General features: G+C 43.7%; 1 protein-coding gene across 2 annotated transcripts in view; it reads left to right on the forward strand.

The window, feature by feature from the left end:
* The first annotated feature begins 401 nt into the window (after positions 1-401).
* The window catches only part of EPG5 (ectopic P-granules 5 autophagy tethering factor), a 79,914-nt gene continuing 59,518 nt past the window's right edge, over positions 402-20,797 (forward strand). The window contains exons 1-6 of one of the 2 annotated variants that reach the window (XM_078384163.1): positions 402-650; positions 7,609-8,463; positions 10,914-11,157; positions 12,091-12,227; positions 15,434-15,541; positions 16,887-16,960. In XM_078384163.1, coding sequence (XP_078240289.1) covers positions 594-650; positions 7,609-8,463; positions 10,914-11,157; positions 12,091-12,227; positions 15,434-15,541; positions 16,887-16,960 — 1,475 coding nt within the window. In that variant the 5' untranslated portion in view covers positions 402-593. The remainder of the gene's footprint in view (positions 651-7,608; positions 8,464-10,913; positions 11,158-12,090; positions 12,228-15,433; positions 15,542-16,886; positions 16,961-20,797) is intronic. The other variant, XM_072992979.2, reaches the window with a different exon arrangement.

Genomic DNA, 20,797 nt, shown 5'->3' on the forward strand with positions numbered 1-20,797 from the left:
GCTATAGAGCAGGGCCATTTTTTTTAAAGAATTGGGGAGCAGGTCTTTTGCAAAGCCAGTGGCTCTTGATGGCTGATTGAAAGAACAGACTCTCAGCGGGTTCCTTTATATTTCTGGGGCTGTGATGGGGAAGGGAGGGGGGTTGGTAGAAAGGAACTACACTCAGGCCTCCCTTTTAGGGGGGTGCAGGGATAGGCCTGGACGACAGCAGCCCATGTTTTCTCCTCCACGGGTCTGAGAGAAAGAGATTTTTTTGGGGGGGGCGAGACGGCAAAGCTCGCAGTGACATAAATCTGTCCGCCCGTTTTGGCCTCGGAAGGCTCTACCTTCCCTTTTCTCTCGCTCTCTCTCTCTTTTTCCTAGCTCTATGGTCAAGGGAGGAAGCTGGGGGGAGGGAGAAGGAGGGGAGGCGGGGAGGAGGCGTGGCCTGGGCTCACGTGACCCTCCCCCGCTGGGCGGGGCGCCGCCGCCGCCGCCGCCGCCGCCGCCGCCGCACCAACAGCAACAATAACAACAAGGCGGAAGAAGCGGAAGAAGCGGAGGAAGAAGGTGGTGCTTTTTTGCCGGCTGCCCCCGGGCCGAGCGGGGCGGGGATGGCGGAGGCCGTCCGACCCCGGAGCCGAGCCAAGGCCAGCCGGGGCAGAGCCAAGGTAAACTCCCCCCGCCCGGGTTGGCGTGAGTTTGGACGCGGTCCTTTAATTATAGAGAGAGAGGCAAATGTTTGGACTACAACTCCCATCACCCCGCCACAGCCAGCGGCGCTGCCCTGGGCATGATGGGATTTGTAGTCCAGAGCTCTGGCCTTGGTTCTCCTTGAGAAGTGGGGCCACCAGCGTGGCTTCGAGTACCACTCCCATTTTTTGGGGTGGGTGGGTGTATTATGGGATTTGTAGTCCAAAGCTCTGGCCTTGGTTCTCCCTGAGAGGTGGGCCACCAGCGTGGCTTCCCAGCTCTGGTTTCTGAGTTTGGACCGGATCCTTTTTGTAAAATTAAAAAAAGAAAGGGGGGGAGAAAGATATATATTTGGAGTACAACGCTCATTGGGGGTGTTATGGGATTTGTAGTCCAAAGCTCTGGGCCACCAGCGTGTCTTTCCACCTCTTGATTCCTGACTTGGGCCCTCTGGGAAAGACTTGCCTTCTGGACCAGAATTTGGGAAAAAGTTACTTTAAAGAAAAAAGTTCCCCAAAAATCTCAGCACAGCTTGGGGGGGGTTGTGTCAAAACTCGCTGGCTTGGGGGAGAATGGGAGTTGTCATCCAAAGCTCTGGCCTTTGTTCTAAACTCAAGAGATTGTCACCGGTGTTGTTTCCAAACTCTGATTTCTGACTTGGGCCATCTGGGAAAGTCTTGCCTTCTGGGCCAGAACTTAGGAAAGTTACTTTTCTAAGTTACTTTAAAAAAAAAAAAGACTCTGGTTCCCCAAATCTCCCTCTCAGCGGGTTAAAACTGTTTGGTAGGGGGATGATTCTGAGCCTCGCCGTTCCCCAAAGTCACTTTCCGGCCACATTATAGTAGCAAAGAGTTTAGTGACAACTTGGAAGCTGGTGCAATTTATTTGATGGAAAGCATTTCGTGGCCTGCAGCCCACATCCAGGTAAAGCTTCCGTGGCCCAGCGTGCTGGTTCACCATCACCGTGGCAGAAAAGTGGCCCTTGTGAAACTGGAAGGCAGATCCCGAGTGCCACGAGAGCCGTTTCCATCTTTTCGTTTTTCAAGCAGTTGGTGTTGCAGATGTGAAGGTTGTGTGTAAAGCACCCCAACTGGTAGACACGAAGAAAACTGGTCGAAACGGGAGGATCGGTTCTCGATCATCCCAGAGTGCAGGATATGCGATAATGGGCTCAAGCCACAGGGAGCCATATTTCAGTTGAATATCAGGAAAAACTTCCTAACTGTTAGAGCAGTACGACAACGGAATCAATTACCATTGATAATTGGTGAGCGTTCCGACGCTGGAAGTATGCAAGAGAAAACTGGACAAACCACCCGGCAGATATCTTTTAATTTCCATTCCTGCACTGAGCAGGGGGTTGGACTTGATGGCCTTATAGGACCCTTCCATCTCTATGATTCTGTTTCTCTTCTGTGGATTTTTCTGAATGATTTCGAAGTCGGTGAAATCAGCGGTCCCTGTATTTCACAACAACATTTTCCATGCGCTGTGTCAAAGTCCCGTTTTCCACTGGACTCTTCTGTCGGTCAGTGTTAATGATTTCCTTGGACGTTTTCAGGCCTGGAGAGAAAAAGCAGAAAAGATGCAGGACCTTAAAGATTTATTTTGGCCTGGAATTCTAGTGAGTTGCAACGCTCCTTCCTCAGACACATGGAACACGCCTATCTCTTTGAAAACATGCCTGGCACAAAGAGAGAAAGACCCTGCTGTTCTTTGAACATCTTCATCCTATTATGCCTTGGATAGCCCCAGCGGATTTCACTTTTCACTGTAGGGAAGATGGTCTCTTATTGTTTCTGTTGTGCTTTTGGATATTCTGCTATGAATTGGGGTATCGGAATGATAAACCGTCTGGTTGCCCCCAGAAGAAGGGAATGGTAAACCACTTCTGAGTATTTTAGAAAAACTTGGAAAGATCTAAGTTAGAACGGACTTGATGACACTTGGTTATTATTCAATGCCACGGCACCATTTTTAGGGCTTGTTGATCCTTAATGAAGCCTGCCCGTAAGCGACTTCTCTAGGATGAGAAACACAGCAGTCTGGGTTTTTTGAGGAAAGGTTATCCTTTCGCCCTCAACTCAGCAAACCTAAAGAGATGAGCACATCTGAAGGATGCTGATTCTCCCCTTTTCTGCTCCCTCTCCTTTCTGCTCTTGCAGAAGACCCTTTTTCTTGCACATTGGAGGCATCAACCCGTCGGCAGAACAGGGAGATAAAAAGACACAAAACCCTGCTTTCTCTCTCTTGACTTTTTAATATGTTTGAGGAACTCCTTCTGTGCCTTTCTCTCCCCCAACTCATATTTGCCAGAATAGGAATTTTTGAAAATGGTCAGGTCTTGTGACTTGTAGGGGTGGCTTTGGATATGGATGCACCAGAATTTGGATACAGCCGACCGCACTGTGCCTTGTGGGGGGGGGAGTCAAAGTGGTGGTGTCTGGGGCAAAATCCAAACTGTCCTGTGCCGGTTACAGCCCTGAACAAATCTTCTGAAATGTTTTGGGCCAGGATACAAAGATGGTAGCGATCCTCATGTAGAACAGCTGGAGGAGGTGGTAAGCAGATGAACCTGAGATGGTCTGGTATAGCGTAGTGCAATGGTCCCCAACCTTGGGCCTCCAGATGTTCTTGGACTACAACTCCCAGAAGCCTTCACCACCACCTCTGCTGGCTAGGATTTCTGGAAGTTGAAGTCCAAGAATATCTGGAGGCCCAAGTTTGGGGACCACCGGCGTAGTGATTAGGGTGTTGGATAGAGGCTTGGAAGGTCCGTCGTCTGCCTTGAAAGACAGGGTGTAGCCATCACACATTGATCTGCTATTGTTCTCTTATCTCTTGACTTCCCAGTCCTCCATCTGTTTTACTACACGGGCAAACAACTCTAGAATAATTCATAGCATGGGTCAGAGGATACCAGAAGCATACGTGAACAAAGGCAGACGCTCCCACCCGGTGTTGGGTCATGCTGTCTTTTTGATTCCTTCAGTTCCTGAAATTCCTGGAAGCGGTGCTTCCTGGGAGTTGTAGTTTTTTGGGAGGTGCCCTCTAATGGGCATCAAAACTAGGACTTCCAGGAAACACCATAGAAGCTTCCTTTTTTAAAAAAAACATGAAGAACAGAAAACTGAGACCACACAGACTCTGACATAGGCCCTGCTCCACTTGAGTAAAACGTTAGTTGTTGAATTGGCCATCATTGTAGTACATTTCTTTTGAAAATAATATAGATATGGATAATTGCTTTGGGCCCTTTTCAGTCTTGCCTGTTCCCTGGGCAGACATGTCTGGCTTGGCGTGCTCGGCAGCTTGACCTTGCGGACGCTGCAAAATGGCTCAGCCGTGGATTTAAACTTCCCCTTCCCTTGAAGAAATGAATACGTGGGTTTTGGGGGAGTTGGGTGGATGCGTTGAAATGCCACAGTGGGTCATGCAGGAATTATTTGGTGCATAAAAAGAAAACAATCTGATCATGCTGTTCTGTGTGCCAATCAGATGTGTTAGCTTCAGTTAACCTCTGCTTCAGAATAATGTGACTCTCACATGGTACTTCCTTAGACTTTTGGCTGGTGTTCATTCCATTGCTTCATTGACTTTTAAAAAAAAAATGTTCTAAATTAATTAACAAGTGGAACATATCTGCAGAAAGAAGAGGTGGTTGTTTTGTCGTCTTTTTTTACTTGTCACAACAGCTTCAAAGTGGTTTACTGATTGGTTTTTTTTTTTTAAAGCAGCAAAACATTTATAAACATCTATCAAACAGCGGTGGAATAAAGCAGTCGATTTCACACAAGAAATTGGCTGATACTTAAGACAAAGCCCCCCTCCCCGATAAAAGCACAGCTGATGTACAGGTGCATAAATATCCACATGATGAGCTCACAGGTGATGGGATGTGGAGCAAAATCCCAAATAAAATAGATTAGTCAATTATTAAGGAGTATTTATCTGTAGCTCAAACTCCAAAAGGGTCCTTTGTAAGAGGCAGATGATTCTGTGTCTGCTTGATTGGGATCCATTCTTATTTTATCCATTGCCCTCCCATTGTGCTACGGCCTGTTGCAGCTCCACACTGTTCTGGAAGTTCTCTCTGCCCTCAGAAGCAGCTTCTGTAGGAGAGGCCAGGGAACTGTTGTGAAGGGTGTGGTCAGGACACAACGTCTGCTCTTGACAGTTAAAGTCTAACCCACTGGTTCCCATCCATGGGTCTCCAGATGTTCTTGGACTGCAATTCCCAGAAACCCCTCACCAGCACAGCTTGTGGTGAAGGCTTCTGGGAGTTTTAGTCCAAGAACATCTGGAGAACTGTGGTTCATAGCCTCGGATCTTGCTAATGGTTGGGATGCATATTGTTGTGGGTCTTACTTCCTGACCTATGTGCTTCTTCAGGATCTGATTGCCTTTCACAGTAACACATTTTTCATCCAGAAAGATCTACCGTATTTTTTCCGTGTATAAGATGCCCCATGAATAAGACACCCCCACTTTTCTAACCCTAAATTAAGAAATCTAAGTGGGGCTTAGCAAGTGTAGGGGGAAAGGGATCAAAGTGCTGCAGGATCGCTTTGATCCCTGCTTTCCCCTCCACTTGTTTATGTTCTCTCCTCAGCTTCCTTCCGTGTATAAGACGAGCCTCAATTTTTAGCCTAAAGATTTGAGTCAGAAGTATAGTTTTATACACAGAAAAATACGGTATGTCCTTAGAAAACACTGGGTTGACATATTCTTAGAACTGCAGAGCTGGAAGGGACCCAGTGGATCACTGAATACAGCCCGTCAACAATGCACAGTGGGGAATCAAACTCCCAACCCCTTGCTCCACAGCCAGATACCTAAACAACTAAGCGATCCAGCCATTCTCATTGCCGAATCGTGCAATCAGAAGTTATTTTACCATTCCGTTCTTCTGGGGTCGCTTTGAGACTGTGCAGATTGCCCAAGGTCACACAGACGACTGACTGGCTCTTCTCCTGGGAGACACAGTGGAGAATGGAATTCCTAACCCCTGAGCCATTTGGTTGTCAGAAGAGAGTATAGCACTCCTTAAAAGTGCTAATGTGCCCAGCCTGCTCATGTACGTATTAAGATTGTCTGCTGTTGCTCTCCATGTGCCTACACCATCGGGGTTAAGCTAGATGCTAAAAAGAGAGAAAATGTCCTCATTTGCAACACCCTGCCTCATTAGCGGAGGCAGAGAGAAAGTGTGTCTGTGTGTAGTTGTGATTTTAGCTCCTGCACCCCTGTCTGCATCTCCCTCCCTGATGAAGCAAGATCTCGTGTCAACTTTGCTATCTCAAGGGCAGAAGGTTTTTAAAAAGATTCTTCCAGATGTGCAGATTATGCTATGAAGAATACCTTTGAAAATGCTGCATTTTGCTGCTGTTTAGTCGTATTTATATTTTGCTGTGTGTTTTTGTTTTAATGTGTCTAATCTACTCACAGAACAAGTAATAAAGGCTGGTATGTATGCACTGTAAAAGTAAGCAAATAAATGAAAACTCCATATATGTGGCGGGTGAAGCATCTCATATTGACTGTGCAAACAGAAAATGTTTGTGTGAACTCTTGTATGCAACCGGGTAAAGAAAGCCTACACAAGGTGTTAGTCCAGACATGCCCATGCTGGGCCATTTGCCTGCAGTACACTTGGAGAGGGACGTAGTGGTGCTGCTGGTTAAACCACAGAAGCCTCTGGGCTGCAAGGTCGGAAGACCAGCCGTCATAAGATCGAATCCACGTAACGGAGTGAGCTCCCGTCGCTTGTCCCAACTCCTGCCAACCTAGCCATTTGAAAGCATGCAAATGCGAGTAGATAAATAGGTACCACCTCGGTGGGAAGGTCACGCATTCCGTGTCTAGTCGCACTGGCCACGTGACCACAGAAAACTGTCTACAGACAAACGCTGGCTCTATGGGTTGGAGACGAGGGTGAGCACTGCACCCTAGAGTTGGACACGACTGGACTAAATGTCAAGGGGAACCTTTACTTTACACTTGGGTTATCCATGGACCTCGTCTGAGAGAGGTTTGGAGGATGATGACAAAGGAGAGGGGCTTTTTGATTTGAGGCTCCCACTTGTGAATTGCATTTTTCCAGGCTGGTCCCAACATTTTCATCTTCCGAGTGTTAGTTGAAGACATTTTTCTACCCCCAGGCATTTGATAAGACATAATTATGAGATTTTTAAATACACTGTCTTTATGCCACTTAATAAACCTTATAATTGGTTGATCCTTGGGGTGGGGTGGGGAAACACAGCTATAATAGGTATTTTCCCCAACCTAAATCCAGTTGTTAATTCCTAACTAGAGAACAACCCACAGTGGAATTTACACTATTGTCTGTTTTCCAAATCTCCATTCATTCAGCAGTGTAGTCAAAATAAAAAACTGGAGTTGATTTTTGTTTTTAACTTTTGTAGATTTTTGTATGGTTCAGTTCACTTATGTATAATTAAATTAGAGGGTTCTTTTTTCTGAGGAGAAAAGTGTGCTGAGAAACATTATACTAACAATGTTAGCTAGTCCTGGTATAGGAAGAGATGTAGAATAGCATACTAATAGCTATTCTGGATTACATCTGTGGGGTTTGTATGGACAGGATTAGAGATGGGCACGAATCCACGGTTTGTGCTGGTTTGTTTAGCACCATAATAGGTGTTTGGTGGTTGGGTGCTCCGCCTCCTCTGGCTGGCACCCATTCAGAAGCAACATCCGGGTTGCCCTGCCCTGCCTCCTCCGGCAACTGTTTCTGAGTGGGCACCTGCCAGAGGAGGCAGGACTCTGAACTGCCAAAACACCTGTGGTGGCAGTAAAACGAACCGGCTTGAACCCCATAACCAGCAGTTCGTGCCAATCTCTCGACTGGATTCTCCAGCATGCAGTCACTGGTTAAATGCAATATCTTACTGGTACTAACTTTATTTCCACTAGGAAAAAAAGCAAAAAGCTGAAGAGGAGGAGAGGGTTCCATCTCCGCTGCCCCTTTCCAGCAGAATTGCACACGAAGGAGGGGCTTATCGGCCTGGCAGCCCCCAAGGGGAACGGCTTTCAGAGCCTAAGCCTTGCACTAAAGTGAAGGAAGAAGAAAAAAATGGGAAGGATGCCCCGGAGAAAGTGCGCACTGTTGATCATGAAGGACCCCCAGCAGCACCTGTGTCAAAGCCTGCGACACAGGTGGACGAATCCAGAGAAGGTTTGAAGGGGGAAAAAGAGGTGGGAGAAACCAGAAAGTCAGAAACGGCAACCTCTAGCCCGTCAGTGAGTCATGCTCCTAGTGCACCTTTGCCATTGGGGCTGGACCCAGCGACAGCGAATGAGCGCTCTGTAAAGCACCCAGTTCCCCTGCCTGATTCCACAGAGGTTCTCGCCACCGCCTCTGTCCCCGATGAAGAACGCGTCCAGGCCTCCGGCTTCAAAACGCTGTATCCAAAGCTGCCCTTGGAGTTGTTCAGCGAGAGGTTGTCCGATCTTTCCCTGGAGCCCCCCGTCCCGAAGAGGAGGCTGTATCCGGAGATCCCGGCGGAACCCGAGCTGGCCCCGTTCACCAAAGAGCAGCTGAAGGTCTTCGAGCCGGGCTCTTGGCTGGAGAACGTCAACGCCTACGTGGAGGAGTTTGGGAGCCTCGCACACCAAGACCGACACGAGTTCTTTGAGCTGCTGCTGAACTATTGCCGCTGCCGGAAACAGCTGCTGCTGGCGGAGGCGGAGCAGCAGGCCTTAGCCGCCGACTGCCGAAACACAAAAGGGCGCCTGTGGACGTTTCAGGACGAGCAGCAGTCTGTCCAGGTGCCGTGTGGGTATTTCGTTTCTAAGAGGCTCACGAGCAGAGCGAGACTTACGCTGTTGTTCGTTTTGCGGATCTCCATTTGTTCAGGAGTGTAATCGAAACGGGAAAACTGGAGTTGAAGCTTTGTTTGTAACTTTGGTATATTTTTGGTATCTCTTAATTAACTTTTGTATATTTAAATTAGTGGGCACCTTTGTCCTTTTCTCAGAAAAAAAAGTGTTCTGAGAAACATTATAACCACAACCTGTGCCGGGTGTAGCAGAAGTAGAATAGCATAGGTGATGATGGGAAAAGGCTGGTTTTTATTCTCCTCTCCCAGAACTCCTGACGTATGGAAAGTAGAGTGGTGCCTCGCTTAACGATGATGATCTGTTCCAGGAAAATCGCCGTTAAGTGAAAACATCGTAAAGCGAAAATAAAAACCCCATTGAAACGCATTGAAACCCATTCAATGCATTCCAATGGGGTAAAAACTCACCGTCCAGCGAAGATCCTCCATACGGTGGCCATTTTCACTGCCTGTATAGCGAGGAATCCATTCCTAGAAAACAGTGGGGGGCCATTTTGAAAGCCGGTGGCCATTTTGAAGCTGCCAATCAGCTGTTTAAAAAACATCATTTTGCGAAGAATTGGTTCCCGAAACAGGGAACCGATTGTAAGCAGCCCCTTATCTCCAAAGAGATTTACGGGGGTGCCGGAGACTGGGATGAGTCCAAAGTCCAGACAAACCTCTGACTGCTGAGCAGAGCCCTTAGGTCTCAGCAAGGTCCTGTCTAAACTTCTTCCTCAAAAGCCAATCTCCTTTATTAAGAAAGCAACACACACAGACAAGTCCATGAGTTATACTCAGAATAATCTGGCTCTAAATCTTTGGTAGCAAACACACATGGCCAATTAGACATTCAGCTAGTCTGTACAAGAACCAATGCATGCAGATCAAATCATTACTGCTTTATTGAAAATAATTGCTTTAGAAAAGGTTTCAGTTGATGGTAAAATAGTTCAGTAGGTACATTTTCATATCAAGACAAACGGAACACTCCCCTCCCCACTCCAGCTATAAAAATAAAGAAATGTAATTATGCTAACTAATAAAAAGCATAACACAGTCCATCTCACGTGTCTTGGGTCTTCACAGGCTGACGCTAGATGAAATCCAGTTGACTTCCATCAGTCCATGGTAGGAAAAATAGTCCATAGCAAAGTTATAATCCATTATGGGAAAAAGCACGTGTCTGACCTTTCTCAGTCCAACTCCATCTTTTTCCAACCTCTTACTAACTTCCTTTTTCTTCCCAGAATTCTTCATAAGGAACACCCCCTCCTGGGTCTTGTTGTCCCACCTAACTTTCTCATGAGAGCTTGAGAGTTGTTATCATGTTTTGTGGCAGAATTATTTTGACTACGAAAGTCTCTGCTCTCTACCCATCTTAGCAACGAGATAACCATAGAGCGAAGCTTCTCTGAAACAGCATGAAAAACTTTCCTACTACAGAGCAGACTTTAAATCAAGATGGATGCTGTGAAGACAATATTATGACTACAAAACCCATTCTAGCATCTCATAAAAACACAAATCATCACACCGATCATCACAAAGCAAAATTCCCCCATTTAGACCATCGTTTTGCGATTGCAAAAAGATCATCGTAAAACAGATTTGTTGTAATGCGGGGCAATCGTTAAGTGAGGCACCACTGTAACTGGGTGGGGCAGAATATGTCTGTTTCATATCTTTAAAGGTCAGGATTCTTTAGATCACTGATTCTTAACCTTGGGTTACTCAGGAGTTTTGGACTGCAAGTCCCAGAAGCCTTCACCACTAGCTGTGCTGGCTGGAGTTGCAGGTCAAATACATCTGAGTAACAAAGGTTAAGAACCACTGCTTTAGATCAGTGATTCTCAGCCTTGGGATCCTCAGATGTTCTTGGACCACAAATCCCAGAAGTCCTGGCCAGCCCAGCTGGTAGCAGAGGCTTCTGGGAGTTATAGTCCAGGAACGCCTGAGGACTCCAGTTTGGGAACAGTGATCCTTTTGAGACAGAGCCAGTTGGTGTGCCCTTGTAAGATGGGTGATTCTTCAGGACATGTGTTGTGCCTGATTGATGGCAGGTGATAGTTTAAAAATACCGTGCATTGGTGGTAAACAATCATCTTGTGTATGTGCACAGGTTTTGGGCTGGATTTGATCACGGCGGATCTCGGGACTCGGGGGGGCGGCATGTGGGGGGTCACCCAAATGTTGTTGGAGTATCGGTTCCATCCGCCATTGGCAAGGCCGATGGGAGCTGCAGTTCAACAGCCTTGTGGAGCAGCCGCTCACAGATGGAATGAGGCATCTTTAAAATGGAGATTCTGCATCCCCCCCCCCCCTTTTTTCTTGGCATGGCTTCTCTTCAGTGGACGGTTCTCACGTTTTGAATGACAACCTCCGTTCCTTCCCTTGCAGGCAGTCTGCGCCGACCAGTGCAAAGTGTCCGGCCATCATCGTTACCAGACGGTCGCGATGAACGAGGGGGCCTTGGGGGACCTGAAGCGTCTCTTTGAGACCCAGGCTGAGCACGTCCATCAGACTCTGGCCTTGCACTGTTACACCTCCGTGTTGTCCCGCCTGCAGGTGGAGTCTTACCTTTACGGACTGCTCAGTGGCTCTCCCTCACTGAGGGCCATGGGCGTCCAGCAGGAAGAACCAGGTTTGTGTCCCTTAGCTCGGTTGCCGCGTCCCGTGGGAGGAGTCGGCAAGACGTTACGCCCTGTGGGTGTGGTGTGGTGGTTCTCGGTTCAAAAAAAATAGTGCTTTTCTGCTCCTTTTTAAATTTTATTTTTAAAAACAAAAAAATTACAACAGAAAATACTAATAATACAAAGAATAATGGTTATAATACATTAAATTCTACCGTGCACCCCATACCATGGGACCCCATTGAACAATACTTTTATTACAAACTTCCTTTCCAAAATTGTATAGATTGTTGTTTAGAGGCTTTCCCCTTTCCTTTCACTAACACAAATTCAACAAATCTACCTCAAATAGCATAAAAAACATTGGAACTTATTTCCCCTCTTTTCATCTTGAGTTCACTAGTCAACTTATCATTTAATGCGATGTCCCATACTTCACCATATTTAATATCATTCTAATTTAATATCATTTTTATTTCTAACCTCTTTGCCTGTTTCTGCTCGTCGAAGAGAGGAGAAGTGAGTTATTTGTAGCAAGGAGGTAATGGCTGTCCCATTGTTTGCTTACAGCTGCTTTGGTGAGGTAGGGCCAGCCTGAACAGAATTTGAACCCGGGCCTTCATGACCCAAACCCAAATACAACATTCCAGACTGTGAAGGTTATCTCTCACTAGCGGTCCACAACATTTGGCTAACCTTGGTAAGCGCCTGAAAGTGGTGCTTGACACAACCAGCAGCACGAGATCTTTTTTCTTGACACAACAACGCGGTGAGGTGCGCTGAACCAAAAGGTGGCAACTCGACTAAGGCCGTTGAGCAATTTTTAGGGCTGAATGGGGACTGAGCCCAGCACACACTTGTGGCCCAAGGCCGCCCTTATGTTCCACCCTTTTAAAACTCTTTTATATATATGTATTTTCTTATGCCTCCCCTCTTCTCTACAGCCCTTAAAGAAGGAGAAAGCACATCCTCAGACCTGGGCGCCTTGAAAGAATGCATCAGTGTACTCTTCAGTTTCACCCGCAGACTCGTTGAAGACGCGCAGTTCCAGAACGATGTTCTCTCGTGGCTCCGGAGGCTGGTGAGCGACTGAACATCAAGAGTTCTGTCCCCAAAAGTTGGTTCTCCAGGCAAAGAGAACCGACCCTGTGCACAGTGGGATGGGCCCACTTGGTTTTGCTTTTGTGTTCTGTTCTGCTTCCAACGCCCAGAATACTCCCAAGCGCTCCCCATGCAGAATGCTGGGAGTTCCAGTCCACAGACCCTCACTTACAGACGGCTCAGTTTTGCTCGCCTGGACCAAGGTCTGTCGACAAAGCTGCATGACTGTCTTTGGTATGTACTTCCTGTTCTTCAGGTACGGAAAAGGAAACGGCCACGGTCCTTTCTGGGAGTCATAGTTCTTTGGGAGGTGTCCTCCATAAAATCTGAAGGACAGCATGACCACCCCAGAAAGTAGTGCAACAGCTTCCTTTTTCTTACATACACAAAAGGAAGTACAGTCCTGATACTGCCGTACAGCCGCGGGGATAACCCCTAGTCCAGGTTTGCCAAACCTAGGTGCGTGTAAGTGTGAGTCTGTGGACTGGAACTCCCAGAATTCTGCACGTGCCATTCTTGGAGAATTCTGGGAGCTGGAATCCAAAAAAGCCAAATGACTCCCTCTCTATTTGTAATTTTATTTCCACTGCCCCTCATTTTACCTGGTGGAGCTGATGAGAGCATTTGGTATATTGTTAAGAATTACTGATGGTTGTATAGGCAATAGTTTTCAGATAACGTATCATTAAAAAGCTGACTGTATATAGAATTGCTGGCTAGCTCAGTGGTTTAGGTGTCCTGACTGCAGAGGCAGAAGCTGGGAGTTCAGTTCCGTCACTTGATGGTGGTTGGATTTGAAGTTTCATAAGATCTCTTCCACCTCTGCAGTACAAAGAATGTTATTAAATAACAATTTTGGTGTTTTTTTCTTTTAAAAAAGCAGTGCATTAAATGCAGCAAAAGCTAAAACAGGCATTATTATTGTACAGTGGTGCCTCGCTAGACAGTTACCCCGCATGACAGTTTTTTCACTAGACATTGACTTTTTGCAATCGCTATAGCAATTCGCGAAACAGTGATTTCTATGGGGGAATTTCGCTGGACAATGTTTGGTCCTTGCTTGGCAAACCAATTTTCGCTAGACAGTGATATTGACAGCTCCCTCCATGCTCGCAAAATGGGTGTTTTCCGGACCTAAGCTTCGCAAGACAGCGATTTAAACAGCTGATTGGTGGTTTGCAAAGCGGCTTTCCTATGGCCGATCTTCGCTAGACAATGACGATTCTTCCCCATTGGAACGCATTAAACAGGTTTCAATGCATTCCAATGGGGAAATGCTTTTCGCTAGACGATGATTTCGCTAAACAGCGATTTCAGTGGAACGGATTATCATCCTCTAGCGAGGCACCACTGTATAATAATCCCCTCCACAGTATCCTTCATTTCACTTGACAAGACTTAACAGTCATGGCCAAAAATATTGGCACCCTTGCAATTCTGTCAGAAAATGCAATCCTTCTCTCAGAAAACTGTTGCAGTTGCAAATGTTTTGGTACTCACATGTTCATTTCTTTGGTTTACATTGGAACAACACACACACACACAAAGAGAAGAAAAGTCAAATCTGATTCAGTCCCACACAGAAACTCCAAAAATGCACTGGCCAAAATTATTGGTACCCTGTCTAAATTGTGAGAAATCATTGCTTTTCAAGCATGTGATGCTCCTTTGATTCGTATTTAGACACACCTGTCACAAGCAAAAAGTGTGGGCAATATAGTAATCACACTTGCAGCCAGTTAAGATGGAGCAACGTTGACTCAACCTTTGTGTTGTGTATGACACTGAGCATGGAGAAAAGAATGAAGTGTAAAGAGTTGTCTGTGAATTTGAGAGAAAAAATTGTGGAAAAACATCAACAATCTTGAGACTACAAATCCCTCTTCCAGAGATCTTAATGTTCTTGTGTCCACTGTGCGCAATATCAAGAGGTTTATAGCCCATGGCACTGTAGCTAACCTCCCTGGACATGGACAGAAGAGCAAAATTACTGAAAAATGATAAAGGGTTGTTCGAAGGGTGGATATAGAACCCAGATTAACTTCCAAACAAATTCAAGCTGATCTTCAGACACAGGGTATAACTGTGTCAGTGGGAGGGCATCTCTCTCTCTCTCTCTCTCTCTCTCTCTCTCTGTGTGTGTGTGTGTGTGTGTGTGTGTGTGTGTGTGTATGTATGTGTATGTGTGTATGCGTGCGGGGGTATGTCTGTGCATGCGTGGGAGGGGCAGGGGGGGCATTCATGCATGGAAGTGTGTCCATGCGTGCATGTTGGGGGAGGGCCGTTCGTGCGTGCATGGGGGAGGGCGTGCATGCATCTGTGTGTGCGTGCATGCGGGTGTGTCCGTGTATGCATGTGTGTGTGTCCGTGTATGCATGTGTGTGTGTCCGTGTATGCATGTGGGAGGGCGTGTGTGCATCTGTGCATTTCTGCATGTGCGGGGGGATCTGTGTCCGCAGCCTGGTCCTACCACGGTACCGGGCTGCAGACTGGGGGTTGGGCACCCTTGAATTCAAGGACCAAAGATGACTCATTGCAGAGCAGTTATATGTGTATGATTCTGGGCAGAGTGAACATTCCCACCCTTGTTTATCTTTGTGTGTTTTGGTTTGGAATGGAGGGTGCTGTTGATCATATTAAATGAAGAAACCTTGTTTGGCCCTGGGGAGTAGATGCCGCAAGAAAACATACGGTGCCTCAAGGTGTTTTACTGGGAATAGGTTTGGGGGGCTATAGTGCACAAAAGCTTCCAACTAACAAAACGAGTCTTTAGGGTATCGCGAGACTCCTCATTGGTTTGGCCCCTACTGGCGGATGTGGCTACCTGTCTGGAAATGTCCAAAGTGCCTTTAGGTAAGCAGAACTCTGGATAAAGGATATTAACCTCAGAACTCAAACCGTAAACCCAGGGGTTCCCAACCTAGGGTAACCCAGGGGTTTCGGTTTTAGCAGAGGTTCCCAGGGAACCTGGCCGATAATCGGAAAATGACAGAGGTGGTTATCTAGCAACGTAGGGGAGGCCTTTCTCTGCAGCTTCTGTGTAGCACTGATGCACAGAAAAGAATAATAAAAATGACCATAGAAAGAAAATTAGGGTGGGGTGGGTGTGTCTGTTTCGCCTCAACCATGACGGTGGGTGTCTTTCCTTCTTTGGATTCCCATTGGAAATGTCTTCCTTGCCTTCAGGTATCGGTCTTGCAGAGGGTTGGCTCTCCAGGGGACCATCTTTTCGTTTTGAATCACATCCTCCGTTGCCCGGCTGGCGTCAGCAAATGGGCTGTCCCGTTCATTCAGGTGCGACTGTTAATCTTCCCTTTGTGATGATGTGCTGGAGGTCTTGTGCCTATGTTGGCGACAGTTTTCCTGCGTGTGGAGGCCGATGCAATGGAATGCTTTTCAGGAGCTTAAAAACTCCCTGATGCATGTAGAAATGTGGCATATTGGGGAGAGAGAACCCATTCTTAAGAGATCCAGCAACAGCTAATTCAAATATCTGACTGAGAGGAGAGATGTTAGCACTTTTCAAATACTTGCAAGATAGTCATACAGAAAAGGGGCAGGATCTGTTCTCGATCATCCTAGAGTGAAGATCACATAATAATGGGCTCAAGCGATAGGAAGTCAGATTTTGGCTGAATATCAGGAAAAACTTCTTAGGCCTGGGCAAAGTGCGGCCACATACGGCCCGCCGGTTGTCACTCCAGTCCAGTCCATTTGTTCAAGCCCAAGACAGGCTGGATTTCCCTCACTAAACAAGTTGAACATCAAAACCATTTATAGCTTTTTCTCTAAAGTTGATCAGTTGCTTATCTTTAACATACCGCAAAAAACCTCTTCAGTATTTGTGAAGATTTAACAAGTTTAAAATAAAAATGATCATAACATCACTGTTTGATTTTATTTTTAAGTAAAGTTGGTTTGGCCTCCGAACACAGTTCAGATTTTTCTTGTGGCTCCCTTATAGAAATGAATTGCTCACCCCTGTTTAACTGTTAGAGCAGTACAACAACGGAATCCATGACTTCAGGAGGTGGTGAGTGCTCCAACGCTGGAGGCCTTCAAGAGAAAACTGGACCACTCTCTGCCAGATCTGCTTTGATTTGGATTCTTGCCTTGAGCAGGGGTTTGGATTCCTTCCAACTCAATTATTCTGCGATTTTTATGATCTAGAAGGGGAAACCAAGGCAGATGCATCCTCCTGGGAACATATTGTTTTATAGCAAACGGAGAAGAGGGAAGATAACAAAAATGTTGGATGCTTCCTTGCATATAGAAATGTAATATTCTTTTCAAATAAAAGGGGTTGAGTCCTGGCTTTCCCCCCCAGTGTGCTAATTTTCTGCTCGAAATGAGTTTTCTCTCTTAAGTGAGGCTTAAAAGTATGATTCCCCCTCTGCCATAGAACAGGTCCCTTTGGGGGTGGATTGCACTGTATGATCTTTTTCTGCAGCATTTTCACTGTGTGCTCGAAACCTTGATGATTGCCGAAACGTTGATTGCCAGTAGTCCCTTACATCTCAGTAAATGAACTTCACGGTGTGGCTATTTGACTGTTTGTTCTCAGAATGATGTTGTAATGATTCTCGATTCTGTATTAATGCCAAGTTTTTAAAAACTCATGTTTCTTGCTTATTTTCAGATTCAGGTTCTGGGCAACCCTTCTGGCGTCTTTCATTTTATGCAGTCGCTCGCCTTGTTTATGTCCCCTGCCAAGTAAGTATTAGAGGGGTAGGGGAGATTGAGAGAGAAAGAGAGAGAAAGAAAATATAGCTTCAGAGGCTAGGAATGTTTTGCTTAGCTATATAGAGAAGATTGCAAAACTGGGACCATTCCCCACCCCCCCAATAGGGAGAAATATGTGGCATGCTCTGTTGATGTGCCCATGTTTACTTTATGGATTTGCCAGATTGCTTTCAAACTAGAGATGGGGGTATCCACGCACAGGTGGCGTTAACGAGGGTCCAGCCCCATGGACCCGGATAGTCCACTCACCCATCTGCCACCGATGTGGAGGGCACGATTCTACCAATGGCTCTGCAGCGCACGATCTGCTCGCCACTCTTCGACCTTACAGCGAGGCTTGTCCTCCCACCTCCAGCCAGGAGTGGTGAGCAGACCGCGCGCTGTGGAGCCATCGGTAGAATCGCACCGTCCACATCCACGGTGGAACGGTGAGTGGACCCTCCATCCCCATGGGGCTGGACCCTCGTGAATGCCACCTATGCGGGGATATTCGTATATGAATACCTCCATCTCTATTTCAAACCCTCCAGTGAAATGAAAGGCAGAAACGGGTTTCACCTGTCTGTTTCCACCTGTTCTCCCTCTGCCTGACCTGGCAAGGGCTCCAGGTGAGGAACAGAAAGAGGGAGGCAGGAGAGTAGGTGAGGAAGCTGCCCTCCCAGTTTTTTTTTTTTTTTTAAATTTATTTTATACAAAAAAATACACAAAAGAACACATACATAACAAAAATACAAAAAAATACAAGTAATAGTGCTTATTATAAACTAAATTCTAATGTGCACCCCATACCCACGGGACTCTATTTACTATAATAATTTTTTTCTTACAGCTTACCTCTCCAAAATTGTATTGAGTATTCTTTAGAGGCTTTCCCCCTTCCTTTCACCAACACAAATTCCACAAATTTACCCCAAATATCATAGAAATTGTTACATCTTATTTCCCCTCTTTTTATTTTAAGTTCCATAGTCAATTTATCATTTAATGCAATGTCCCATACTTCACAATACCAGTCTTCAATTTTAATATCCTTCTTGTCTTTCCAAAATCTAGCTATTAATATTCTAGCACCTGTCATAAAATTAGTGATTAATTCTTTCGAGTGATGGTCCAGATCTGTATTATCAAAAATTGACAATAAAGCAATTTTGGCATTAAAATCAATATCTTTACCAAATATATCACACATTTCCTTAAAAATCAATTCCCAAAATTTCTTAACCACTTTACATTCCCACCACATATGAAAATACGTACCAATTTCCTCATCACATTTCCAACATGCTTTGGAGTATGTTGGATTTATTATATTCAATTTTACAGGAGTCAAATACCACCTTAGACAGATTTTAAAAAAATTTTCCTTTATTCTTGTTGACATTAATCTTAACACTCTCATCCTCCACATTTTTGTCCAATCCTCTATTTTAATATCTGTTTTTAAATCGTTTTCCCAAATTAATTTTAAACCTTCTATTCCCCATTCTTTTTCCTCTTGTTCCAAAATTATATTATATATTTTACTTACTATTCCTTTCAAAATTGTATCTTGCATATCTTCATGTGATGACAGAAATTGTTCGTACTTAGTAAGTTCTCTACATTTACCATTAGTTTTCAACCAATCCTTTGTCCAGGTGTCTAACTGAATAAGATTATACCATGATAGTTTATTAGATTGCAGTTTAGACATAATCAACTCCTTCGATCTCATGTTACCCATCCAGTCCTTCAATCTTGCAACCCTTTTATTCTTAAATAATTCTACTAAATCCTTTAAATTTATAGGAAAGTTTTCTGTCTCAGTCACTAGTTTTAATGGTGAAGTTAAGGGACAAAACTTCTCTTTATATTTATTCCAAATATTTAACAGGTTTCTTAAAAAGGGGTTTTTAATCTGATTTATTGAACTTCTCTTTAGTATATTAAACAAGTATCCTTCAGCATTTCCATTTATTTCTGAAGATTCCATCTCCCACCAAATTAATTTTTCTTTATTGAATATAATATCTCCAATAACTCTTAATTGATTTGCTATATAATAATTTTTAACATTGGGCATACCTAAACCTCCTTTTTTTTGAGCCTTATACCAATATCTTTTATTTATTCTAGATTTTTTGCCTTGATTACAAAATCCATTAATTAATCCCTGCCAATATTTAAAATCCTCTTCTTCTAATCGTATTGGGAGCATCCTAAATAAAAAAGTGATCTTCGGTAATATTTTCATCTTAATTAAAGCGATTCTCCCAAACCATGATAGTTTCAATTTGGCGTACTCTTGCAATTTATCTTTAATTTCATTTTTTAATTTATTAAAATTTTTCTCTTTTAATTTTTGAGTTGTTCTAATTATGTTTATACCTAAATATTTGATAAGATTACACATTTTAACGCTATATTTATTCACAAACATGTCTTGCTCCTGTATATTATAATTAAACATCATCATTTGTGATTTTTGCCAATTAATCCTTAAACCTGTTATTTCCCCAAATTTTTCTAAATGGTTTTTAATGTTTTCCATACTCTCTAATGGATTTTTAATAGTCAGTAAGGAATCATCAGCAAACAAATTAATTTTAATCATTTCATTTTTACCTGTTCCTTTAATTAATTTATCATTTCTTATTGCGTTAGCTAATAATTCTATAATCATGCAAAACAATATTGGTGAAAGTGGGCAGCCTTGTCTAGTACCTCGGCCTAGAAAGATCTTTTCCGTTATACCATCGTTAACTATTATTTCTGAAGTATTATCTAAGTATAATTGATCTATAACACCTCTAAACTTTTTACCAAATCCCCAACCTCTTATAAGAAGTTTTAGTGTTGACCATTCAACACAATCAAAGGCTTTAAATATATCCAATGATAAAATCATTGCTTTTATTTTTTCTTTTTCTATTTCATGTATAATATTTAATACTCGTCTAGTTAAATTGTCCATTTGTCTACCCTTAATGAAACCACATTGGTCTTCTTTAATATAATTTGCTATAAATCTATTTAATCTATTTGCCAATATAGCGGTAAAAATCTTAGCATCTTGGTTTATTAAAGATATAGGTCTATAGGATCCTGGATCTGTTTGATCCTTATTGGGTTTTAGAATGAGAATCGTTAATGAATGTTTCCATGAAGCTGGTATTGTCTCTCCTTCCATTATCTTATTATAAATCATTTTTAGCTTAGGTATCAAAATGGTGCTAAAGTGTTTATAATATTCTGGACCCAATCCGTCAGGACCTGGTGTTTTACCATTTTTTAATTTATTTATGACTTCAGCAATCTCTTGTTCATTGATCTCTTCTTCTAATATTCTTTTATCATTTTCCGATAATTTAGTTTTTAAATTATCGTTTATATATTTTTCTATACATTCTTTCTTTATGTTATTTCCTTTGTATAGTTTCTGAAAAAATTCATGAAAAATCTTCAATTTTTCTTTCATTATATTACAATTTTTACCTGTTTGATCTTTAATTATCCCTATTGAATTTTTTGCTCTTTTATTTTTACACATTTTAGCTAACAATTTTGAGTTTTTGTTATTAAATTCAAAAAAATGTCTCTTTAAATACATCAGATCTCTTTAAACTTTCTCTATTTCTATATTATCTAATTCCTTTCTCTTAGCCTGAATTTCTATTAATATTCTTCTATCTCTTTCTGTAAAAAATCTATTTTCTAAGTTTTTCAAATCTTCTTCTAGTTTTTTCACATGTCCCTCCTTAATTTTTTTTAATTTACACGATTCTCTTATCGTTATTCCTCTTGTGATTGCTTTCATTGTGTCCCACA

Source organism: Pogona vitticeps, chromosome 2, assembly GCF_051106095.1.
Source record: "Pogona vitticeps strain Pit_001003342236 chromosome 2, PviZW2.1, whole genome shotgun sequence".
NCBI lineage: Eukaryota > Metazoa > Chordata > Lepidosauria > Squamata > Agamidae > Pogona > Pogona vitticeps.